The sequence below is a fragment of the Xyrauchen texanus genome, chromosome 6 (genome assembly GCF_025860055.1).
Source record: "Xyrauchen texanus isolate HMW12.3.18 chromosome 6, RBS_HiC_50CHRs, whole genome shotgun sequence".
NCBI classification, from domain to species: domain Eukaryota; kingdom Metazoa; phylum Chordata; class Actinopteri; order Cypriniformes; family Catostomidae; genus Xyrauchen; species Xyrauchen texanus.
In genome coordinates this window covers 2237674-2264781 of record NC_068281.1, presented here as the reverse complement: position 1 = coordinate 2264781, position 27108 = coordinate 2237674, and the positions used below count along the sequence as shown (strand labels likewise).

Sequence of the window (27108 nt, the reverse complement as noted above, 5' to 3'; positions counted from 1 at the left end):
TGGATGTCACTCACCAGTTGGCATGTGTGCAGTTAGTGAAGGAAAAGTGAAACTGACTCTCCCAGCAGTCCTTTGCTTCCTCAGGTGTTACCTTTGACAAGGAAAATCACAACAATTTAATTTCCCAACACATTGTCATATTGTGTTTCTACCACTGGGTGTCACCATACAACAAGTGCTCTGCATACAACATGAGAGGACAGTGTTGATTATGTCTGTCTGTCTGTCATCAGGCTATGTGTGATGGTGATGTCTCACCTTGTTGTATCTCAGAAGCAGGTTGTCGAGATTCTCGGGGTGAGCCTGTTTGCCGATGTTGGGCTTATAAAGGATGAGGTTCCGGCCGCGACCCTGTTCGGCGAGCAGGACACACGGCTGGCTCCCGCGCAACTGAACACACACACACAGGGTGACAGATTACCCAAAGATGGCAGGTACTTTGCAACATTCTGTCAACTGGAGGATTTCTTCACAGAACGATTGCTAAAACACAACGAGATGTGGTGTGTGTACCTTATTCGAGAGGTAAAACCCTTCGTAATCTCCGGAGAGTTTCTCGGCTTTACTGCACGCCTCTTCCCAGGGCATTCCCCGATCTACACTGATCTGAAAACAGACACAAGACAGCGTCTTACATCGTAACAACTGACCATGCTTTAAACTCTTGTTTTAGGTTCATAGGTTGATTGACAGGCACACAGGCGTCCGTTTGAATGCTGCGAGCTCAACGTGGTCACATGCCTTTTTGACCACCTCCGAACGTGGTTGAAGTGGACAAATCTCAAAACACAATATCATTCGATTGGGATTTAAATGCGTGAGGATGCACGAGACAGACCCCCCAGGACAGACGGAGTCTCTCTCATGACTTTCGTCCAGTATGGCGTCTGGGTTAATTGCAGTGCTGCAATAAAGGCGCCCGTGAAGTGCACACGTACCTTATAAAGCATGACCTGTCCTTCCTGAGGGTTTCCTGGAGTTAGAAACTTCTCCTGCGTTTCCTCGTGAATCTCATCATTACCAGGAGCAAGATCTGAACACACAACACATCTCAAAATAAGATGGCTGATATTTTATGGTCAGTTCATGAATTTTAGTGCTTATCCTACAAATCCTGTCAGCTGAGCTTAACTTGAATTGGTTTTAGAGCGGAGTTCACAGATTCAGATTCCTCACCTAATATTCCCATGTCGTATTTCCCCTCTTTTTTGTCTTTATCGATCAGGTAGTCGAAGTTATCGGTGAAGTACTGGAACAGAGAGTTCTGCTGGTAAACCTCTAAACCCAAAATACGGTTAAGAAATTTGGTGATGCTGCAGTCTGGGAACAGAAAGAATCAAATTAGTAGGTGAAATTAAAAATTAAACACAATGTTCATTTTTTTTTAGTCTAGATCGATTGCATTTATAAACGTTACACCTCTTCTAGGATGAGCATATTTTCAAAACGTACCTTTCTCTGTGTTTAGTCCGAAGCGCGGCTCCTTACAGAAGATCCCAACATCGATCATGCCCTTCTTCATATCTGACAAACACGCACATGAATGTTAAAATCAGCACAGAAACATCCCATCGATGCCTTCATTTGTCAGTTAGTTCCTCCTCATCAGATATCAAATACCTCTGAAGAACATGATGTCTCCTCCTGGGTAGCCCTTCGGTGGAGGAACTTTGTTGTCGATGTGTCCTAGAACAGCTTTAGTGATTTTGTCCAGTGCCTTGGTGCCGTACTGAGAAAAGCACAGGCATATTGTCAATACACAGGTTCATTTAAACATTTTAAGAGGTTACTGAGGAACAAGCTCCTACTTTGTTCTCAAAGTTGTACTGGCTCAGATCTCTGGATTCAGTGGCCCGTCTGTCTCCGTGTGTCAACGCACCCTGAAGAACACAACACACATTTAACATTTAACCTGTTGATGAACGCCCCCTTATTGAGCACAAAGCATGAAAATGACCTGAACTGAAATGGTTGTATTAACGGGACCGTTTGGAGTTTGGACACAGTTGTGGTCATCTTTTGAAAGAAGACACTTTGGGGTTTATTTCACAAGTTTCACAATTAATATTTGTTGTTATTTATTAAAGTTAGAGAAGCTGAAGTTTATAGTAATGGAAATATTTTGTGCTGAACATGTTTTTATAATCTAAAACAACAATAATAAAAGTGTCAAGACAATCCAGAAATACAATGTTCTCAAAGTCACGAGTCTGAAGAAGTGACGTTTCTAATCTGAAGATGATTTAATAATAAATGAGTTCCTGCAGCTTTAATCTCTGTAAAATCTCTGGAAGTGTTCACAGTAAAATTAAGCTCCGCCTCTCAAGACGACACTAAATCTGACGGCACTGCTCGACTATTATGAATAAAACTACGCCACATTTTTATAAATAGACTTTAGAGACGGGCTGGTTTAGTTTATGAGACAATATAATATATCGTGCTATATGGCCCTATATCAGCACTGCTGTGAATACCTACAGTGCTGATATAGGGCCATATCACACTCTTGCTCGTGTAATATTACTTAAAAATTATGCAATAATACAATATTTATGTTTTAATTTCTTCACTTTCACACACATTATTTGAATGCCCTCATTTGTCATATAATATATCAGATCATAAACAGTTTTACAACATGAATGCTGCTCAGATTGCAGTTTGTTGAAGAACGATGAGGAAGGCGAGATCTCATGTAAACAACGGAGAATATATCAATATTTCTCACATTTATCACTTTTATGGACAAAAAGTGCTATTGGATGTTTTTAATGAACGCTTGTCATGGACAACTGACCCAAGTGTGTTGAACTGGATTCATCTGGCGATCGTGTTTTCATAATAAAAGTCCCGTTTTGATATCGCATGTGTTCATTTGTACTCCTGACACAAGTAACTCAATTGCTGTTTCTGGAGGATTGCTATCGTGAAACAGAGATCGGAGATCAATGTTGAACCCTTTGACCTTTGATGTATAATGTTAACATTAATTACATTTATAGATGGTAAATTATATATTAAATGTAAGCATTTAATGCGTGCAGGCGATTGCATATCAACAGGTTAAAATAACAGGCCAAACCTCATAAAACAAACCAAAAATTATTTTGCAAGTTCATGTATATGTGCTAGTGTACGTCACATTGGGAAAAAGTGTACATGACATTACCAGACTCTCCAGTCTCTTGGCAACGATAGATGCGAAGCGTCTCTCTCCGGCGAGCTCAGATATGAGGAAGATATACTCAGGAGCTGTGACTTGATTCGAACGATGTGTTCGACCTGATAATACACACAGCCACAACATTACAAAACCACAACAGCTTCTCTCAAACACACGGTCACAAGCAGACAGACACTCACCAAACTGCTGGATGGCGCGGTCGGCGCTCCACGGCAGCTCTAAGGTCATGTGAACTCTTCTCCTGCGGTTCTGAACACGTTTATCCGCCTGAAGAGAGATTCCAGAGCTAGCCGCCTCAGAGATGATCGCTATCAACTGAAAGAAAAAGACGTTGCTGCATTAGATTCTGAACAGAGCTTTGGAACAACATGAGCGGTGATTAAAAGATCACTTTGGGCGTTCTTTACCTTATCTCCTGACATAAATCGCTCTTTCTCTCGGATGTTGACGTGATCGATGGTGAGGCCTTGTTCCGCTCTGGTCTCGTATCTTACACTACCGTCAGGACGACGCACCACACGTCCCTTGCGGCCTGTCATCTGCGCTCCACACACACACACACACACACACACACACACACACACTTAATGTTGTACTTGCGTTTACATACAACAGATAGGTTACAGATATAGTGGCAAGAAAAAGTAAGTGAACCCTTTGGAATTGAAAAATTTCATCTCATCAAACATTTATAATCTTTCATTTCTTTTTTGACCACATCCCATTAAACATTCACGGTGCTGTGGAAAAAGTAAGTGGACCCTTGGATTTTAAAAGGAACGTTCCGGGTTCAATAAAAGTGAAGCTCAATCGACAGCATTTGTGGCATAATATTGATAACCACAAACAAATCGGCCTAAAAATTCTTTTAAAAAATGCTAAAATCGGGTGGCCTGGGTAGCTCAGAGGGCTACCACCCCCGAGTCGCGAGTTGGAATCCAGGGCGTGCCGAGTGACTCCAGCCAGGTCTCCTTAGCAACCAAATTGGCCTGGTTGCTAGGGAGGGTCAAGAGTCACATGGGGTAACCTCCTCGTGGTCACTATAATGTGGTTCTCGCTCTCGGTCGGGCGTGTGGTGAGTTGTGCGTGGATGCCGCAGAGAATAGTATGAAGCTACTCCACACGCGCTACGTCTCCACGGTAACGCACTCAACAAGCCACGTGATAAGATGCGTGGATTGACGGTCTCAGACGCGGAGGCAACGGAGATTCGTGCTCCGCCACCCGGATTGAGGCGAGTCACTACGCCGCCACGAGGACTTAGAGCACATTGGGAATTGGGCATTCCAGATTGGGGAGGAAAAAGGGGAGAAAAAAAATATTAATAACAATTTGACGAGTTGAAATAACAAGGCGATGTGAAACAGGAGAGGCAATTATGTAATAGTACTGTATACTATATAAGGAGCCTCCAAAAACAGCCTCGTCCTTCATCCTCGCGAACCCGCGAGTATTCCCACTTCTCTTCCGGAAAAGGACAGGAGGAGGGGCTTCTACGACTTAAACGTAAAGCTCCACCAATAGCTGGATTCAAGTAAACGCGCATATTTTCAGAACTTACCAGGTAGTCCAAATTCCTCGCTCACTTTCCTCCAAGTGATGTCTTTCTTCGTCCGGTCTCTGTACATGTATGACCGGTGCCCACACACCGCTACAACAATTTATTCATCCATTTTTCCAGATTTCTTCTGCTACTGCATCAGTACATCAGTGACAACCGGACAATCTCAATACTGATAGGCTTTCGCGACAGCGTGTCAAGCGAATGAAGCGATTTTGCGCATTGGAGTCGCGTCATTCATGCCGCCTGGCACCTATTTGCCTCTTTGCATTGACTTTGTATGCAATCGCGCAGTTACACCAGAAATGCAACTAGAAAAAAAAATCTGCCAATGGGGTAAGAATAATTACATTTAATTAGATTTCTCTCAAAACAAGACTAAAAATCTTATGCCAGTTTGCTTGTCAAGTAAATGAATCACATTTTAAGAATGTTTAGATATTTTTACTGGAAGACAAGACAAAAATTCTTATCTTGAAAATAATTATTTGCAGTGAGGTCCTGCCACAGCATCTCAATCAGGTTCAATCAGGACTTTGACTAGGCCACTCCAAAATGTTCATTTAACTTCTTTTGAGTCATTCAGAGGTGGACTTACTCCTGTGCTTTGGATCATTAGTTGTGCTTGAGCTTCAACTCACGGACTGATGACGGGACGTTCTCCTTTAGGATTTTCAGGTAGAGCGCAGAATTCATATCATCACATGACCATCATCACGCTTGACCATAAAGAGGATCATAAAGGTGTTTTAGCAAAATTCAGAAAAGCTTTAATGTACTTCAGTGGATTTCTCCTCACCACTCTTCCATGGATGGCATTTTTGCCCGGTGTATTTCTGATAGTGGGGTCATGAACAGTGACCTTTAGTGATGCGAGAGACGCCTGCAGCTCCTTGGATGTTGTCCTTGGCTTTTCTGTGACTTCCTGGATGAGTCGTCACTGTGCTCTTGGAGGAATTTTGGAAGGATGGCCACTTCTGGGATGGTTCCCGACTGTGCCGAGCATTCTCCATTTGGAGATAATGTCTCTCAATGTGGGTCTTTGGAGTCCCAGAGCCTTTGAAATAGTTTTGTAACCCGTCCCAGACTGATGCATGTCAATCACGCTTTCTCCTCATGACTTCTGGAATTTCTTCCGACCTTGGCATTGTGTGCTACTTACTGAGTGAGGCCTTTTAGCCAACTTCATGCAGGGCTGGCAGTAATCAGGTCTGGGTGTGTCAAGTCCAGCGGAACCCCATTATGAATGCAGTTACATAGATTTGGGGATATAGTTACTAAGGGGGCAAATACTTTTTCACACAGGCCCAGTTGGTATTGGATAACTTTTTTGCTTCAATAAATAACATTATAATTTTAAAAAACTGTATTTTGTGTTTACTCAGATTGTTTTACGTTATATTTTGCTTTAATTTCGGAAACAATTTAGTAAGAGATACACACAAAAACAGAAGAAATCAGGATGGGGGCAAATACTTTTTCACATCACTGTATACACACAGTATATACATACCGTTTACAGTATATTTAAACTTTACTGGTGACTGTCAGCAAAATATATTACATTATAAAAACATTAAACAATGGTTTTAATGATATACATTATTTTGAGGGATTCCTCACCTCTGACACCTTCTCTGGTCCTCCAAACCGGTCAATCAGCTCATCAAGTGTGTTTAGTGGAAGCTCTCTCCCCAGCTCTGCTATTTTACCCAGCAGCCTCTGCTTCAGCTCCTCTAGTTTAGCTGAGAATAAACACACACACACACACACACACACACACACACACACACACACACACACACACAGGCTTACTTCAGCAGATAAAGATGCGAATAGGCCTTAATCACTCCTGTGTGGTTTCACCGTCTAGACTGAAATGAGCTGTGATTTAATAAGCATGAGCCGTACCTGGACTGCGAGAGAATGAGTGAGTGAATTCAATTTTCTTAGAATAAACAGGTCTGTGGAGGATGCATTCAACATGGGATTGCATCGTATCCTGCAACATCTGTACAGTCCAGGGACATGTGCAAGGATCCTTTTTTGGACTTCAGTACTGCGCATTAATCACCATCATCCCAGCTATCCTCCAGACTACACGAAGTAAGTATCCAAAGCGACTTACAGTGCACTTATTACAGAGAAAATCCCCCCGGAGCATCCTGGAGTTAAGTGCCTTACTCAAGGACACAATGGTGGTGGCCGTGAGGGTCGAACCAGCAACCTCCTGATTACCAGTTATGTGCTTTAGCCCACTACACCACCACCACACCATACAGTACTGTGCAAAAGTCTTACGCACATACAATGTTTCACAAAAGCATTTGTCTTAAGATGGTTATTTATGTCTTCAGCTTTAGTGTGTCAACAGGAAATATAAAATTTAGACTCACAAACATACCAAAGACTAGAATAGTGCAACAGATGTCATGGCCCCCACTGAACATAGTGTCAGCCTGAGATTACATAAAGAGACAGGAGCAACTGAGACAGCCGAAATAGACGAATTCTACAAGAAGCTTGAACATCTGATCTACCAACGACCAAGACAAACTGTGTCCGGGTGTATCTGTCCAGGTGGCTGTTTTAAAGGCAAAGGTGGTCACACCGAATATTGATGTCGTTTTTTTATGTTTACTGGACTTTGTATGACATAAAGTGATCAATGAAAACTATTTGAAGACATCCTCACTATGCAACCTTTTTCACAAGTGCCTAAAACGTCTGCACAGTCCTGTATAATTATGTATTTGCTCTGAAATGGCTTAAAAAGGTCGATAAAAAAACAAAAAACAGAGGAAATATTATTTTGTCCAAACAGCCATTGTAGCCAAGGAGATTCAATACTTTTGAAAAAAGTACAAAAAGGTACTGAATAAAAATTGACTTAAAAATAATAAAATGCACGTTTCCCAGCAGTTTACTAAATGAACACAAGAGAAAATGAGAGTTAATAGTTTTCATTGATATGGACTTTTATATTTATATTTTATATACAATGATATATTCGTTCCAATTTACTTCAACTTCACCTGGAGCTTTTATTTTGACACTGAAATTACAGTTTGTACAATGTTCCACATCTGGTGAAATAATCATCTCCTTTGCTGTTCTACTGTGTCACTCTTGAAGGTATTTACAATAACTTGTAGTGGTTACTAATGTTTGGAATTGTGGGAATGCTTGAATCAGCAGTACCTTTCTTTCACAGTGCATGTGAACTGCTGTAAAAGCGCACAAAACACGAGCCTGTGAGCCAAGAGCGTGCATAGAACAGCGTATTTCTCTATTATTCTGATGCACAGACAGACGTGTTTATCTGTCTTTAATCGCAGCATTTTGCAGTTTAATAATCATATATCCTGGGTAGCTCGGCGAGAATTGACGCTGACTATCACACCTGGAGTCGTGAGTTTGAATCCAGGGCGTGCTGAGTGACTCCAGTCAGGTCTCCTTAGCAACCAAATTGGGTAGAGTCACATGGGGTAACCTCCTCGTGGTGGTGATTAGTGGTTCTCCCTCTCAATGGGGCATGTGGTGAGTTGTGTGTGGATCGTGGAGAGTAGCATGAGCCTCCACATGCTGTGAGTCTCCGCGGTGTCATGCACAACGAGTCACGTGATCAGATGCGCGGATTGGCGGTCTCAAAAACGGAGACAACTGAGACTCGTCCTCCACCACCCGGATTGAGGCGAGTAACCGCGCCACCATGAGGACTATCTCTTTGTGTGACCAACAGCAGGCGGGGCATATTTAGAAAAAAATATTGCGTGGTTATTTTTGCAATGCCATTTGGTGGCACTATTGGCTATATTGTTTAATTTTTATTGTTTGTATTTATTTATATTCCTTATTTTTCATATTATTATACCTACAGTAAATATTACATTTTACGATATAGTTCAGTGTTTCTCCTATATACATTCAGCAGCGGCCTGCTGCTGAGATATCACATTGTTCATTAATATTTTATATGCAAAGTAACGCTTGCTAGCGCTAGTCAGCTGTGCGATTTTTACATTGTACACCATTGAATGGGGCAGGTACAAAACGAAAGGGACCCAACCACATAAACAACAACAACCACCATTCGCCACTAAGTGGCGGTGACATCACCACGACGCTTGTGCCAGGCTATGTGCACGTTAAGGCCACGTGAAGTGTCGAACACCCGCTGGCATGAAGTCACAGGACAGATCCAACAGGTGACATGGGTCGACTGACTGAGATGACGGCTGATGCACCACCTGTGCCACCTACTGTGCCAACTTGCTGTGCTTTAGCCACAGGAGCGTCACTCCGCTGTCCTCCGTTGCTGTTGGAGGGCGACTGCCTCCAACTGGCCAGTAGCGTCCTTCACAAGCCTCCTCCAAAGAGGCTGATCTTGACACCGCTGGTACCAGTCATCGGCAAGTCCACTCAGCTCCACATCCTCCTGTACCACATCACTCCATCTCTTCTCCAGCCCGTGCTGCGCCCGCTTAGCCCCCTTTATCTGGCCGAACAAAAGCTGTTTAGGCATGCGGTGGCAGGGCATGCGGGCTACATGACCCAGCCAACGCAAACTTGCCTGCTGGAGGAGCTCACCGATGGGACTTTGTCCACATCTTTCAAAGACTTGTGAGCTCCTCACACAATCCAGCCTGGTTAAACACAGGATGTTCCATTGGGGGGGTCCACATTTCGCAAGCATATAGAAGGGAGGGAATGACCGTGGCCAAGAATACCTGAAGCTTCGTGCGGAGCGACAAACCGGGTAGCCGATGAAAAGATAATGCCGCTCGACTGATTCGGAGTGAGACCTCTGCTGTCAAACCGGAGCTGGTTATAAGCACACTGCCCAGGTATGGAAAACACTCCACTCTCTCCACAACTGCCCCAAACCACACACACACACACACAAATACACGCACATACTCGCAGTGATGTCACACACACAGTCCAAAGCGAGCGCACGTGCACACAGGTCAAGTCCTGAAATTCGGCACAGGTTTTGCGCACACTTTTATTCGCTACTTTTGACAACAATAAAATCATCACCATTATAAGTGTATATACACAGCCCTAATGCTGTTCATACTGTAAACAACCAAAGGGATTTGAGTCAGATATAGCATAAAAACATGTCTGAACAAAAGGGAAATGCTTTTATAATGTCAATGCTTGTAGTCGACGTACCAGCTGGACCGTTGATGTGATTGACGAAGATGACATCATCGTTGTCCTGTAGTGATTCAGGGGAGGAATTTGATTCGCTGTCAATCTCATCTGAATCAGAGTCCGAATCGTCACTGATTTTAATAACTCCGCCCACTCCCACACAGTGCTTCGGAAATTTTGAAGGCCGGCTCCTGGGCTTTCCTTCAGAACACAAAGAGGTGGGTTTGAGAAAGACAAAGGCGGGACAGCAGCACAAACCCACACAGACCGGCCAATCAGAGGTTGGATGAATAATGACATAACAGACTCACGTTTCCTTTTGCTCGATGCACTTTTCTCTCTCTTGGGTTTCTCGGTTGGAAAGTGTTTTTGTACCAAGGACTGGAAAACACCCCTGCAGGAGGAAACCCCGCCCCCCAAAATAAATCCAGTTCACTTAAACTGACTCATAACCACAAAGATATAATGCAAAGAATATCATCAGCTACCCTTGCAGGACTAACTTTAGGACTGACTTTATATTAAAGTCTAAAGTTTCTCTATTTTAAATACATGGACACCCCAGAAAATTGGTGCTAAAGACATCCTGGCTAACTCCAAATGCGTTTAAAATGTGGTGATCGGATCACAAAACACACTGTAGCCCGTTTATAGCTGTATTTAGTGAAGTCCGCTTGTTACGGATGCTTAAAGCAGGTGTATACAAGGCCTTCGGATTTAAAGAGACTCACTCAGCAGCAGAGACGAATCTGTCCAGGTGTCCATCGTTCTCGTCCAGGACCTCTCGTGTACGAGCCTCTCCGGTGGACTGCAGGCCAATTACGATAGACTGTTTGAAATGACACAGAAAAGAGGGAGGAGACCAATAAAACTAAACTATAACAAAAACAAGACGCAAGATATATCAGAGCGGGAGGTTTCAGATGAAACACTTGTTTGGGTAAATTGCAGACTCACCTTGCCGCGTTGCATCTCTTCCTGAGCAAGTTCGACAAGACGACGGACTTTAGCAGCGATACAGAGATACTTAAAAAACCTCTGATGGGACGACCAGAACTGACCCCACAGAGACTTACGAGACGCCAAACCCAAAACATCTGCCGCTCTGGTAAACAACTCAAGAGCTTCTGCCCACTAGAGAGAAAGAGTCAGGGATTAAATAGGTTGCAAAATGTACGGTTAAAGGAATAGTTTACGATGTCATTATTTAGTCACCCTGGTGTTGTTCCCAACCTGACCTTCTTTATTCCGTGGTACCCAAAAGGAGAAATGGCCAATGACGTACTGGTACGGGTCACTCTTTTCCATGTGCGCTAGAACTTTCATGCTCCAAAAAAGGACGGATTAACACTAGGGATGTAACGATACGATGTTTTGCTCAAACGTATTCAACGATCGTCGCTTCCACGCCTACGTCATAAGCCGCAACTCGACTCTCGTGAACGGCCATAACAGGAAGCCAGTGATTATAGTTTATAAAAATATTAATATGGATATTGTTCTTACAAAAACGCATCGCTTCGCTTCAGAAGGCAAAGGCCTCTGGAGCCGTATGGATCACTTTTATGATGGATGGATGCACTTTTTGGGGATCAAAATCTAAGGTACCATTCACTCCCATTATAAAGCTTGGAAGCTTTAAATATATTTAATATATCTCCGATTGTGTTTGGCTGAAAGAAGAAAGTCGAGGATGGCTTGGGGGTGAGTCAATTATGGGATAATTGTAATGTTTGGGTGAACTAACCCTTTAAATATTGTTCAATGGATCCAATCCACGTTAAATGGAAATTACTTATCGTTAGAACAATAAATTAGCGTTTGTACCTCTGTACATTTTTAAAGCATAATTCCCGAGCAAAAGATTGATCTGACGACAAAATAAGGGGAGTACCTGGCAAAGAAAATAATAAATAAAATAAAAACCACAATAAAAAATAAAAACGGTATTGGCCTGGATCAGCCAAAAATTTGAATATCGGTGCATCGCTAATTGTCTGGAAAATCGTTAGCCTACTTTGCAGTACGTGCACAGCATATCTTTTCCTACACAATAATTGAGCAATGTTTTTTTTTTTATCCCATTTTCTCCCCAATTTGGAATGCCCAATTCCCACTACTTAGTAGGTCCTCGTGGTGGCGCGGTTACTCGCCTCAATCCGGGTGGCAGAGGACAAGTCTCGGTTGCCTCCGCTTCTGAGACCGTCAATCCGCGCATCTTATCACGTGACTATTTGTGCATGACACCGCGGAGACTCACAGCATGTGGAGGCTCATGCTACTCTACACGATCCACGCACAACTCACCACACGCCCCATTGAGAGCGAGAACCACTAATCACGACCACGAGGAGGTTACCCCATGTGACTCTACCCTACCTAGCAACCGGGCCAATTTGGTTGCTTAGGAGACTCACAGCATGTGGAGGCTCATGCTACTCTCCACGATCCACACACAACTCACCACACGCCCCATTGAGAGAACCACTAATCACCACCACGAGGAGGTTACCCCATGTGACTCCACCCTCCCTAGCAACGGGGCCAATTTGGTTGCTAAGGAGGCCCCCTGGGGGTCCCCGAATATATACTACTTTTATGACGTCCTTTCTGAAGACTCGAAACTTCAAATCCACCGTCATTGTAATTGCATGGAAAAGAGTGACCAGTACATTCTTCATATTATCTCCTTTCATACAGGTTTCGAACCACACGGGGTGAATCAGTGATGACAGAATTTTCATCCATATGTGTGTCTCTCACCAGTCTAGCTGCTTTGTTGTAGACCAGTTTAAACTCTTCATCCAGTGATATCTCCTCAATACGGAAAGACACGCCGGAAAAACTCAGCTGCCGTGCGATATACATGCCACTCACTTTCATATCCATTGCGACAATCTCCATGGCACCAACCCCCCTGAAACACAGTCAGTTAGAATTGAACGTTTCAATGAGAGATATAAAATATGCATATGAAGATATTCAATCAAATCTGGACCTTGTGGTTAGATTAAAAAGACACCGTAAGACATTAATATATGTGCTGTGTTATGACATGAAAGCCCTGATCTCCACCCATCATGAACTCTAACCTCTTCTCTATAGCGTGCAGGAAGTCATCAAAGGCCTTGAACGGTGTTCCTTGCCCCCAGATCCCTAACCGGCTCATGTAGATCATGTTCTTTGGCTCAGAAGCACCTAGAGAACAAGAATGTTAATGGCGAAAGAGAGTAATCCTCAAAGATGAGATTTCAAGCCATGCAACTCTTTTGTAGATCCAAATGCAGGGTAATATTGGACTCAAACATGCACACTTTCAGCATGGAAATAAAATCGCTCTATCTGCAGACTGCGAGACAATATATCTAGAAGCTCCGAACGCACCTGTGGCACTAGCGTACACCACTCTCGCCCGGGGCAGTTTACTCTGCAAGTCCAGCACGGCTTTACCCATCTTGGTGGAAGTCGCGTTTTTTGCCTTATGGCACTCGTCAAACACAATCTGACAGAGGTTAAAAGTCAAGGGTCAACAGCACTCGGATTCATCTTTTTTGGTAGACATAAACAAAGATATACTTAAAACACACTTGAAAAAAAAAAACATCTAATCCCATATTGAACTGGAAATGAAGGATACGACTCCTTCAAAGTTGGTTCTGCACCAGTCCAGGATCTGTTTGAGTCTGGTGCGGTGCTGGCCGCCCGCCTGGCTCTCTCCAATCAGCGCCGAGTATGTGGCGAACAGAACGCCCTCTGAGGTAGCGGTGTCTCCGTATTTAATCTGTGCGAAAGAGGACAAACATACAATCAAGCCATGTGCCGTATATCTCAAAACAGTTGTCGGTTTTTATCCAAAGTGACTTTCAGAGCCCTTATTACAGGGAAAATCCCACCGGAGCATCCTGGAGTTAAGTGCCTTACTCAAGGACACAATGGTGGTGGCTGTGGGGGGTCGAACCAGCAACCTTCTGATTACCGGTTAGCCCACCACGCCGCCACCACCACCACTCCAGTTGAAGCAGTTCTTCTTTTAATGGGTTCAACTTTTACCGTCCTTTTCAGGTACGACTATTGGCTATTGTCTACAATACAGCAGTGGTCATTCACATTTCAAACCTTATTTAAAGCAAAAACAGGGATGTTGGGAGCGTCAATGTCTTTGAGATCTCGCTCAGCATCGTACTTCAGGTCATTCGAGACACTGAACCTAAAACAGAGAAGCAAAAGTCTGTTACAATTCTAGAAACTCAATCTGTTATGTGATAAATGTTATTTGTGTTGTTGCAATTCATGTCGGACTCTTCAGCATTGACTATAAATATTAAGGAAGATGTTTCATGCTATTCAAAGCACATGTCTGCGTGTGATTCAGACGTGTTTGATTGAATGTGGATGATCGAGATGTGAACTTTACCATAGTGCTCTCTTCCGACCCTTTAAGAAATTCTCCAGTATGATTCCAGCCACAGTGCGGCCTTTCCCAACACCTGCTCCATCTCCAATCAGAAACCCCGCTCGCTGGCCGTTCTGAAGAATCACCTCGTGTTGCTGAAGAACAAAACCACAAATGCAACCTCAAACATTTACACAAAATAAAAATAATAATTTGAGTGGAAAGGAAGCACACTCAGAGGGAAGAGCAGAGAAAGGAAAGAACACGGAGAGAAATGAAAAAAAGGAAAGAGCCAAAAGTGAAGACCACAGAGAAGGAAGAGCACTGAGACATTAGAGCGAAAGTAAAGGTCACAGAGAGGAAGTGTAGAGACAGAAGAGCAGAAAGTGAAGAGCACAGCGAGGGATGAGCACCGAGACAGAAGAGCTGGAAGTGAAGAGCACAGAGAGGGTAGAGAAGAAATGGAAAAGCAGAAATTGAAAAGCACGGTGAGGGAAGAGCACAGAGACAGAAGAGTACATAAAGGCAAAAGCACAGAGATAGAAAAGCTGAAAGTGAAGAGCACAGAGAGGGAAGAGCACAGAGGCAGAAGTGCCAAAAGTAAAGAGGGCATTAAGGGTAGAAAAGAAATTGAAAAGCTGAAAGTGAAGAGCACAGAGAGGGAAGAGCACAGAGACAGAAGGGTCAAGTGAAGAGCACATAAAGGGAAAAGCTGAAAGTGAAGTGCACAATGAGGGAAGATACACAGAAGATCCAAAAGTGAAGACCACAGATAAGGAAGTGCTCAAAAGACAGAAGAGCTGGAAGTGAAAAGCATGGTGAGGGAAGAGTACATAAAGGCAAAAGCACAGAGATAGAAAAGCTGCAAGTGAATGGCACAGAGAGGGAAAGTCAGAGAGACAGAAGAACTAAAAGTGAAGAGCACAGAGAGGTAAGAGCACTGAGACAGAACAGCTGGAAGTGACGAGTGCAGAGATAGAAAAGCTGAAAGTGAAGAGCACAGCGAGGGAAGCGCACAGAGGCAGGAGTGCCAAAAGTGAAGAGAGCATTGAGGGTATAAAAGAAATGGAAAAGCTGAAATTGAAAAGCATGGTGAGGGAAGAGCACAAAGACAGAAAAGCTTAACTCAACCCGAGTGAAGGGTACATCATAAAGGGAAAAGCACAGAGATTGAAAAGCTGAAAGTGAAGACCACAGATAAGGAAGAACACAAAGACAGAAGAGCTGGAAGTGAAGAGCGCAGAGATGGTAGAGAAGAAACTGAAAAGCTGAAAGTGAAAAGCACGGTGAGGGAAGAGCACAGAGACAGAAGAGTACATAAAGGGAAAAGCACAGAGATAGAAAAGCTGCAAGTGAAGGGCACAGCGAGGGAAGAGCACAGAGGCAGAAGAGCTGAAAGTTCAGAGAGGGTAGAGAAGAAATGGAAAAGTTGAAATTGAAAAGCATGGTGAGGGAAGAGCACAGAGACAGAAGGGTCGAGTGAAGAGCACATAAAGGGAAAAGCTGAAAGTGAAGTGCACAGAGAGGGAAGATACACAGAAGATCCAAAAGTGAAGACCACAGATAAGGAAGAACACAAAGACAGAAGAGCTGGAAGTGAAGAGTGCAGAGATAGAAAAGCTGAAAGTGAAGAGCACAGAGAGGGATGAGCACTGAGACAGAAGAGCTGGAAGTGAAGAGTGCAGAGAGGGAAAAGGCAGAGAGACAGAAGAACTAAAAGTGAAGGGCACAGCGAGGGAAGAGCACAGAGGCAGAAGAGCTGAAAGTTCAGAGAGGGTAGAGAAGAAATGGAAAAGCTGAAATTGAAAAGCATGGTGAGGGAAGAGCACAAAGACAGAAGGGTCGAGTGAAGGGTACATAAAGGGAAAAGCACAGAGATTGAAAAGCTGAAAGTGAAGACCACAGATAGGGAAGAGCACAAAGACAGAACAGCTGGAAGTGAAGAGTGCAGAGAGGGTAGAGAAGAAATGGAAAAGCTGAAAGTGAAAAGCACGGTGAGGGAAGAGCACAGAGACAGAACAGCTGAGAATGAAGAACACAAAAAGGGAAAGGTTGAAACTGAAGAGCACAAAAACAGAAGAGCGCAGAGTACCTGGCAGGCATAGGTGATGGCCTCCAGCTGCAGAGCTGACAGCTGACCGGAGTTAATGGTGCTGTCTGGAATGGACAGTGTGTATGTGATGTCTGGAGGAGGGACACTGGACAGTGTGTTGGTCTCCACCACAATGTCAGGGTGAGAGATTCCAATAGTAGCTGCCCAAATGCGAACAGTTTATTTGCCACTGATGCACCACAAAATAAGAGATCAAGTTGAATGTGTGCTGTACCAGGGCTGGGCAGTATGATACTGTATATGGTCATAGTTTATGTCTGGTGGCTATACTTTTGAAACAGTGAGTTTTTATAACATGACTTCCTTTGTAAGTGCATAACTGTCACCCAGAAAAAAAAAGGGGACAAGTCGAACCATTTATTTGGTAATCAACGTTATGCGGCAAATGCTGTCGATTGAGCTTAACATGTATTAAACCTGGACCATTCCTTTAACTTACTGAACTATCAAAAATCAATGATATTTAGCATTATCGTGATAAAGGATTACTCATACCGTAAGGTAAGATTCTGGTCATACTGCCCACCCCAATTTTGTAGGTTTATATATGATATGATACAACATGTTTGTTTACATTTAGATGGCTTGTATTCAGCATATGTGTCCACGTGCCCCAACTCCTCCGTTTCTTCCTCATCTGCCTCCTCCTCTTCCTCCTGCGGGCGTGGAGCAGCCTGTTAAATTGAAAGAGGAGGGAGTGATGAAATGTGATGAAATACAGGCCAGAGAATTAGATGAGAAATAAGGTACCGCTAATCTACCTTAAGTCCTGCCACTGAAGCGGACTGGATCGCGCTTATGTCATCCAGCCTACCAGGAAAAGCCCCCAGATTCTGCTGAAGAATATTAATACAGAAACACTCACACAAATGAACTCGAGGAAGATGAACCTCTCATTTTCGGTTTATCATGACTGTTTACATTTTTAAATGAACTCCTCTAATATGTAGTCCCTGAAAGATTCAACTGTAAGCCATTATGAATTTTTAGTACTTCAATGTTTTGTTCAAGATGGATTTTGAGATTAACGTGGTACAGTGCCGTGTAAACACCTGTTGTCTCTGACTGTGCCCGGGTATATCCCAGTACAACTGTGCTGTGGTGCCCTCAGTGGGTAACTGTGCCAAACTGTCGATGCAAAACCCCGAGTGGTCTGCATACTCAGACAGCGTGTCAGACGGCGAGGAGAACAGAGACGTGTTGGACAGCTCGTCAATACCTGACAGATCCTAGACAAGAAATAAAGAAAATGAGAGATTAAAGTAACTTCAAAATAACAAGTAGCCGTATATAGTAAATCCTCGACTATATAGTAAACTTCAACTGTGGGCGAAGCTAAAGGACACTAGGAGTCATACACCGAATAAAGGCCCGTTCCATCTACTGTTATCTTCCAGATTGTTGAGCGCGTTGCCGTGGAGACGTCATCCACCGCGGCATCCACACACAACTCGCCACGCACCCCACCGAGAGCGAGAACCACATTATAGCGACCACAAGGAGGTTACCCCATGTGACTCGACCCTCCCTAGCAACCGGGTTGGTTGCTTAGGAGACCTGGCTGGAGTCACTCAGCACACCCTGGATTCGAACTCACAACTCTAGGGGTGATAGTCAGCGTCTTTACCGCTGAGCTACCTAATCAAGAGAATTCAGGAAATGAAGCCTTTTCTCGAGTGTGACCACAATTAAGGCCCAAACTTACGCTACGTAAATACGTGAATGCAGATGCATCGTGCCATGAAAGCTCGATTTCACGTGTCGTTGCATTGTGACTGAGCACTCAATTCATAACTTAGTGCAAGTACGTGAAAGTACGGGTGCTACAGCGGATTTAATTTTTTTAATCAACAACTGTCATGGCGGAGTTAGATTATACAAACATATTTTTCCGTCATCATCTCAGCAAATACAAAAGCACACACTCAACCGTCGACATGTTGACTCCACCACATCTGGTTTCGTGAGTCAAGCCATGTGATGATGATTTACGTGTATAAATATCACTCACTTCATAGACTTCAATGTATTCTGCAGCACTGACGCGAGTCATGTGATGACCCTTTACGCGTATAAATATCACTCACTTCATAGACTTCAATGTATTCTGCAGCACTGACGTGAGTCATGTGATGACCCTTTACCCGTATAAACATCACTCACTTCATAGACTTCAATGTATTCTGCAGCACTGACGTGAGTCATGTGATGACCCTTTACACGTATAAATATCACTCGCTTCATAGACTTTAATGTATTCTGCAGCACTGACGTGAGTCATGTGATGACCCTTTACCCGTATAACCATCACTCACTTCATAGACTTCAATGTATTCTGCAGCGCTGACGTGAGTCATGTGATGACCCTTTACCCGTATAAATATCACTCGCTTCATAGACTTCAATGTATTCTACAGCGCTGACGTGAGTCATGTGATGACCCTTTACACGCATAAATATCACTCACTTCATAGACTTCAGTGTATTCTACAGCGCTGACACGAGTCATGTGATGACCCTTTACGCGTATAAATATCACTCACTTCATAGACTTCAATGTATTCTGCAGCACTGACGCGAGTCATGTGATGACCCTTTACGCGTATAAATATCACTCACTTCATAGACTTCAGTGTATTCTGCAATATTTTAGTGTGTTTCTCTCTTAAGTAATATTACACTCTGGTCAGTAAAATAGTACAACGTTTCTCCTTCAATTGCTGACATTTAATTAGATATACAGGCATTAAGTGTTCTACTGGCTTTAAAAAAACAAACAAACAGCTAGTTACATTTTTAAATGCAATTTAATAAATGTTTCATATTATAATGATGAACATGCCACATGCTCAGGGAGTGTTATATGCATCGTAAGCCGAAGTAGAGCGCATAAACTATAGGCGCCAATGGTATTTACAATCTCATAAAGCTTGCGATGCTTTTGGGAAACGCACCCCAGACCAGAATCTGATATTTAATATATGGGTCACATTCAGCATAGCCAAAAGACACATCCGATGTTTGTTTTTAATTATTTTCCGACGGTTAAAGGGAGTCCGCCCTCGGGCGCTATCGTAGCAGAAAGACATGATATCCACGACTTACCTGGGAGAAGTCTCCATTCCTCACGAGGTCGTGAATGTCTATGTCAGACAGGTCCAGATTCACGGAGGACGAGTTAGACTGGAGCTGCCTGATATATCAGAGGAGAGAGAGACTTGAGAAATACACACAGAGAGGATATCAGATTATTTCATCTTCGATCAGGTGTTGAAAACTGCACATTATCAATAAAGTTTAAGACCCTTGTTTTAGTGCAATGGAAGACTAGCAAGTCATTTGATGGTGTCCGGGATGGATTAGCATTTACACTGCAAACTTCAGTGTAAGTCTCATGTGACATCTTTACCCGATTCTGGGACATACATGGCTTTAGTTTGGCTATATCTGAGTGCTGCATTTGATTTAGTTGACCATGAGGTCCTGTTAACCTGTCTAGAGATATCAATGGGCCTTCGTGGTTCAGTATTACAGTGTTTCCACTCTTATTTGACTAACAGGTGGTTCACTGTTCGTATTGGCCATCGCACATCCTCTAGTATACCCTATACGGCGTATCGGAGAACCGGTGAGTATGTTTTTTTTCTCTCTCTCTCTCCCACTGCCGCTCCATGCCGGCCTTTGTCTCTCTTTTTTAAATGTTTTTGTAAATTTGGCACGTCCCACTTCCTTGGTTTACGCATCGTGCCTAGATCCAGACTTTAAAAAAAAAAAGGTGATCGTGCTTTTAGAGTTACCGGTCTGAAACTGTGGAACAGCCAGCCTCTTCATATCAGATTATCAACTTCAATTTCAGCATTCAAATTGATTGATTGATTGATTGATTGATATTTGCCATCCAATTGTGAATCACCTGAAACAGATGTACAGGTGCTTTACCTGCAAGAAGGAGTTTTTTAGAAGTTGTGAGGACTGACAGACTGTGTCACTCACCTCTCAGATTGCATAGGATAGTGCTGGTTGTACTGGGTTTGTACCCATGAGTTTGACGGATACAGCTGACTCTGTGAAAACAGGAAACAAACAGCACATTTGACACAGGAAGTGGCCCTTGGAAACACCGTACAACAGAGATATTACCCATCAACCCAAATATTTCATCTCAGTGCTTGCATTATAACGACTCTGGTGAGACCCAACAGAAACGGTGCACATACATGGTAAAAACCATTTGTGTTATAACAGTTCACCACGTAAACAGCCATAAACCAGGTGAGACAACTCTTTCTAAAGAGAAGATTACCATTGGCTACCAAAGAACTCCAGGGTCCCTCCCACTTTGAACAAGGCTCAAGACCTGACCAGAGTGATAATTATGAAGAAGAGAGTTCAAAACTGTAGATTTCATCAGATTAAGAAAATACATTTTCATCATGACTATGAAATTAGAGGGCAGAGAAGATAAGACTCCCAACAGGCTGGTTATTCCTAAACTGATATCCCTGCACCCCAATTGAAGCCTGACGGGTCTAAGGCCAGACTTGGGGCAGTTTGTCATGTGAAACTTCATTCACAAGGGTCCGTATGTACCTCCATGGAGCTTGTTAGAGGAGGACTGGGAGCGCTGAAATTCGGGCTCCCCAGCTGAGGGCCCTCAGGGTGCAGATAGTCCTCCGTGTCCATGACAACAGACGTGGCAAGACTGGGCATCAGAATCAGAGCAGAAACATGGTCACGTGTCAAACCCCCATCATTCACCAGCCATTTCTGACAGAGAGACAGAAAGAAAAGTAAAGTTTTCAAATATTGAGGCTAGTCAGGCTGCAGATATCCACAATCATAGAAATAATGACCATATTGTTCAACTTCTGAGACAGAGAAAAGAATTTTAAGACAAAATGTTTTGACCAATGATTTTCCATAAGTTGTCCAGTTGTTCATGATTATTATAAAGGGACTTTTTAAACAATGTAATTTCATTGATATTACTAGGGCGGGGTTTTCTTCTGTGTGTCGGGCACTAATCTTTGGAATCAACACATTTACATGATTATGAAAAGGGCACAAATGTCTCCAATAAGACCATCAATGGATTAAATTTGTTACACTGTTTTGTTTTATTGTTTGTTTACTGTACACAAGCACTTACAATGACTTGATGAACTATTTTAGAATTTAAAATTTACATATACTAGTAATGAAATGACATTTCCAGGCCTATAGACACACATATATGAGCGGCTGTGGCTCAGGTGGTAGAGCGGGTCGGCCATTAATCGCAGGGTTGGTGGTTTGAATCCCGGCCCACATGACTCCTCATGCCGAAATGTCCTTGGGCAAGACACTGAACCCCAAGTTGCTCCCAATGGCAGGCTAGCACCTTACATAGCAGCTCTACCACCATTGGTGTATGAATGTGTGTGTGTGTGTGTGTGTGTGTGTGAATGGGTGAATGAGACGCAGTGTAAAGCGCTTTGAATACCGTTAAGGCTTAAAAAGGCGTTATATAAGTGCAGACCATTTACACAGATCTCAGAAGTTTACATACATCTTAGCCAAATACATTTAAACTCAGTTTTTCACAATTTGTAGAAAACATTCCCTGTCTTAGGTCAGTTTGGATCAGTACTTTATTTTAAGAATGTGAAATGTCAGAATAATAGTAGAGGATGATTTATTTCAGCTTTTATTTCTTTCATCACATTCCCAGTGGGTCAGAAGTTTACACACACTTTGGTAGTATTTGATTGCCTTTAAATTGTTTAACTTGGGTCAAATGTTTTGGGGAGCCTTCCACAAGCTTCTCACAATAAGTTGCTGGAATGTTGTCCCATTCCTCCAGACAGAACTGGTGTAACTGAGTAGGCCTCCTTGCTCGAACACACTTTTTCTGTTCTGCCCACAGATTTAAGATTGTCAGATTGAGGTCAAGGCTTTGTGATGTCCACTCCAACACCTTGATCTTTGTTGTCCTTAAGCCATTTTTCCACAATTTTGGAGGTATACTTGGGGTCATTGTCCATTTGGAAGACCCATGTGTACTGAGCTTTAACTTCCTGGCTGATGTCTTGAGATGTTGCTTCTATATATCCTTCCTCATGATGCCATCTATTTAGTGAAGTGCTCCAGTCCCTCTTGCAGCAAAGCACCCCCACAACATGATGCTGCACCCCCATGCTTCACGGTTGGGATGCTGTTCTTCACCCTTTTTCCTCCAAACATAGCGATGGTCATTATGACCAAACAGTTACATTTTTGTTTCATCAGACCAGAGGACATTTCTCCAAAAAGTAAGATCTTTGTCCCCATGTGCACTTGCAAACTGTAGTCTGGCTTTTTTTATGGTGGTTTTGGAGCAGTGGCTTCTTCCTTGCTGAGCAGCCTTTCAGGTGATGTCCATATAGGACTCGTTTTGCTGTGGATCTAGATACTCGTCCACCTGTTTCCTCCAGCATCTTCACAAGGTCCTTTGCTGTTGTTCTGGGATTGATTTGCACTTTTAGCACCAAACTACTTTCATCTCTAGGAGACAGAATGCGTCTCCTTCCTGAGTGGTATGATGACTGTGTGGTCACATGGTGTTTATTCTTGTGTACTATTGTTTGTACAGATGAACGTGGCACATTCAGGCATTTGGAAATTGCTCCCAAGGATGAGCCAGACTTGTGGAGGGCCACAATCGTTTTTCTAAGATTGATTTCTTTTGATTTTCACATGATGTCAAGCAAAGATGCACTGAAGGTAGATCTTAAAATACATCCAGAGATAAACCTTCTATCAGAATCAAATTGCCTAATTGCCTGAAGGCTTGACATAATTTTCCACGCTGCTTAAAGGCACAGTTAGTGTATGTAAACTTCTGACCCACTGGAATTGTGATATAGCCAATTAAAAGTAAAACAATCTGTCTGAAAACAAATTACTCATGTCATGCACAGAGTAGATGTCCTAAACGACTTGGCAAAACTATAGTGGAATGGTTATAAAAAATACAAAATAAATAAAAAAAAGTTTTAATGACTTCAACCAAAGTGTATGTAAAATTCTGATTTCAACTGTATGTGTATGTTTAATAGGAATTACACCGTAAGTATATATGTCATTATGTATTATTCTCACCCTATGACACATGCCTCATGTCCACTCAGCCAAAAAAAAAAAAAAAAAAAAATTATATTTAAATTTAACCACTTAAATATGTAGGGTAAAAAACTAAATTAATTCTGACTGAGCGTGTCAACATGAAAACCTCCAACTAAATATCCCTGGACTCACAAGCGCATCATTTTAACATGACACCCGGTTCATTTGGATGTTTTTAATGAATGAATTTAAATGATTTAATAGTGAATTTCTCAGCTGTCTGGGTGTTTTTATGACTGACTCTATTGATCTATTGTTTGACTTGTGCTAACATGCTAACCTGACAGAAAAGTCACTCACCGCGCGATAACTAAACTCTCCTGTCCTCGATACCCCTCCACGACCACTAACGGCCACTCAATCTGCCTTTGTGTTCATCGGTTAGGGTGTATTTGAGGGGTAATCCATATTTTTCTCCTCCTGTTCGGTTGTTTACCTACTTCCTGGTCGACGTCGCCATCTTGAGCTGAGGAAGGAGGAATGACGTCATCACGCACTCAACACGCGCGGCAATTGGTCAATTTTGTGAATTAGAAAAAACGAAAGAATATTTTTTATCATTGCCTTTGTTTGTAAATAAAGATTTGATTTGAAAATTATTGTGTTATATTTTATTTTAAAGCTGATATTTTGCCATTTAAAAACTTTTTAGCCCATATTTACATGACGTGAGAAATCATATTATCATAGAGCAGTTTGTACTGTAAAACAAATGTATAATTATTTATAAGTTTATAAGTTTTATTTTTCAAGTAATTTTTTATTTTATACATTTAACCCTTGTTAAATTTTTAGCCATAGATTTTTTTTTTACCAACAGCCCTGATCATAACTATTACTACTAACAAATAATCATTAATTTTCAGGATTTTAACCCTTTAAATGCCTGTTTGTTTATATAATGCCACTGTTGTTTTTACACACACACACACACACACACACACACACACACACACACACACACACACACACACACACACACACACACACAATACACACATACAAAACACTCTTTTATCTGCATCATTTATTCAGTTGTCCTGAAGGTCTCTGTAATACAGCAAACAGAAAATAGGGGAAAAGCTTGTATTTGCTCCATAGGCTAAAAATTAGGGAAAATGGCGCCATTTGGGGAAAATATACAACAATTGTATTATGAAGCGTTGGCTCCAGAATGAAAGCATAATATCATGATTTTATACTCGAATGGCACTCGGATCAAATATTGCAGTTTTAATGGGTTTCAATGGGGACATTTTTGTCCCGAAGGTCCTGAGTGTGACTATTTTGTGTATTATAGATCTATTACAAATGTGTTATAGATGTATTATAGGAACTGAGGTTGTGACAGTGAAATTATTACAGGGACAATCCCCCCGGAGTAACATGGATATATATATAATTAATATAATTATGTTAATGCATTAATAGATAATTAAAAATATTTTAAAAAATTTAGATAAAACATTTTAGATAAAAAGGTATATATATATATATATATATATATATATATATATATATATATATATATATATATATATTAATATAATTATTTTAATGCATTAATAGGAGTAAAAATAAATAAATAAAATAAAAAACAATATATATATATATATATATATATATATATATATATATATATATATATATATATATATATATATATATATATAATATAATTATTTTAATACATTATCAGGAGTAAAAACAGTAAAGCTAAAATATATACATATATATATATATATATATATATATATATATATATATATATATATATATATATATATATAATTAATTAATATAATTATTTTAATACATTATCAGGAGTAAAACAGTAAAGCAACTGTATGCTACTGCGATTGGTGCCCTGTTAACATGTTTTACTGAAAACAGCCATTTAAAAAGGGAAGAAAAGAAATATGGTTTCCATGGAAATATTGATTAAAGGTCAAAACCCCAGTTAGAAGCGCATCATAACAGCGCCCCCCTGTGGAGAGTCTTAATACTGCACGGTTCACTGGTTACACTGTGTTGGGCTGTAAGAGTTCAGAGTCCGGGGACTTTGGATGAAGAAGAGATTTCATGCTGATTCAATCATCCGTGCTGAATAAAGCAGAAGACACACAGAGAGACAGAGCTTCCTTTAAACTTTATTCATAGGATGTTTTCAGTTTAAAAAGTTTATTTAATTAGGCTGTATTGCTTGTATTAGTTCAACACAAATGTATTTTCCTCCAGAGATCAGAGTTTTAATTCTGTCTCTCACAGCACCGTTTGTTCTTTACACAATGAACCACGTGTCCTGCTTACAAGAGTAAGTGTGCCTCCTATATCATTGTTTTACAGTTATGCATGTTAAATAAGTAATATCACTGATGTTAAAGAATTACATTTGACATTTTTATTTAAAAGAGTGAATTTTATTGTAGCTCACAAAATCTAAAATGTAGACATCTTGAGTTTTGTGTGCCATATATTTTCAAGACCTTATTTTACCATGAGAGGGCAACAAACGTCTGTTCAATCAGGCCTTTTGATCAGAGCTCCGTTAAATAATAATGATAATAATAATAATAATAATAATAATAATAAAGTATTTCGTAACAAAATTCCATCGAATTTAATTGAGTAATCTTTAACAAAAAAAAAACAAAACAAAATAAAATTATATATATTTATTTATTTAAGTTTTATTAATTCAATTTGATGGAATTTTGTTATGAAATAGATTTTATTTAAGTGTAAACTACTTTCTTAATCAATTTATTAAAGGAATCTGATGAGAAGAAACATTTTATTTATTATCATTATTAATTAATTAATGTATTTATTTGTGAAAATTAAGCTTATTTTTAGGACCTAAACCTATTCTTGTTTTTTACTTCTCTTTGGTGGAGATCATGAAAATAATGTCAAAATGCAAAAATAGTGCTAAATTATGCTTTTGTTAAGCACAATAAAAATTATTATTATTATGGGATATAATATGACCTGGACATGATTTCATGAGATTAATCCAAAAACTGAAATTAAATAAAATTATGTTTTCTTGTTGATTTTATTATTATTATTATTATTATTATTATTATTATTATTATTATTATTATTATTATTATGGGATGTAATATGACCTGGACATGTTTTCATGAGATTAATCCAAATACTGATATTAAATTGTTGATTTTATTATTATTATTATTATCATTAGATCTGCTGACTTTACATATTTTGTCATTCAGTCCACAGGTCATTTTGGCAATTGGCATAACGGTCCTTACAGCTATATTTCTCCTGGCAAACCTCAGTGTGAAGAGCAAGAAAAGTACTGATCCACTCTTCTATGGTAAGTCCAATAATACTGACAGCAGTAGACGGACAGCAATATGACAACAACCAATTACTAATGCCTAAAATGCAAACTGGCCCAATCGGAATGACATCACCACAAATGAGATCTCTTTAATTTCTTAGTTGTTTCTCCTAGACAGCAATGACATTACATGAGAGCAAAAATAAAACTAATAATAATAATAATAATAATATAGAAA

At 41.1% G+C, this 27108-nt stretch overlaps 1 protein-coding gene and 1 pseudogene across 2 annotated transcripts in view; one reads left to right on the top strand and one right to left on the bottom strand.

The window, feature by feature from the left end:
- Positions 1-24017, bottom strand: part of LOC127645762 (protein strawberry notch homolog 2-like) — a 29516-nt gene extending 5499 nt beyond the window's left edge. The window contains exons 1-30 of one of the 2 annotated variants that reach the window (XM_052129427.1): positions 23861-24017; positions 21008-21184; positions 20411-20481; positions 19523-19610; positions 17470-17646; positions 17179-17253; positions 16992-17091; positions 16397-16557; positions 14326-14459; positions 14028-14118; positions 13549-13692; positions 13296-13413; positions 13004-13109; positions 12675-12828; positions 10869-11045; positions 10643-10740; positions 10223-10305; positions 9930-10112; positions 6372-6493; positions 3595-3726; positions 3367-3502; positions 3173-3285; positions 1809-1880; positions 1621-1729; positions 1453-1524; positions 1177-1320; positions 939-1033; positions 514-606; positions 259-390; positions 15-91 (exon numbers count right to left, since the gene is read on the bottom strand). In XM_052129427.1, the coding sequence (XP_051985387.1) occupies positions 15-91; positions 259-390; positions 514-606; positions 939-1033; positions 1177-1320; positions 1453-1524; positions 1621-1729; positions 1809-1880; positions 3173-3285; positions 3367-3502; positions 3595-3726; positions 6372-6493; positions 9930-10112; positions 10223-10305; positions 10643-10740; positions 10869-11045; positions 12675-12828; positions 13004-13109; positions 13296-13413; positions 13549-13692; positions 14028-14118; positions 14326-14459; positions 16397-16557; positions 16992-17091; positions 17179-17253; positions 17470-17646; positions 19523-19610; positions 20411-20481; positions 21008-21127 (3377 nt within the window). In that variant the 5' untranslated portion in view covers positions 21128-21184; positions 23861-24017. The remainder of the gene's footprint in view (positions 1-14; positions 92-258; positions 391-513; positions 607-938; positions 1034-1176; positions 1321-1452; positions 1525-1620; positions 1730-1808; positions 1881-3172; positions 3286-3366; positions 3503-3594; positions 3727-6371; positions 6494-9929; positions 10113-10222; positions 10306-10642; positions 10741-10868; positions 11046-12674; positions 12829-13003; positions 13110-13295; positions 13414-13548; positions 13693-14027; positions 14119-14325; positions 14460-16396; positions 16558-16991; positions 17092-17178; positions 17254-17469; positions 17647-19522; positions 19611-20410; positions 20482-21007; positions 21185-23860) is intronic. The other variant, XM_052129428.1, reaches the window with a different exon arrangement.
- Positions 24018-25782: 1765 nt separating this feature from the next.
- LOC127645803 (transmembrane 6 superfamily member 2-like) overlaps positions 25783-27108 on the top strand; it is an 8391-nt pseudogene continuing 7065 nt past the window's right edge.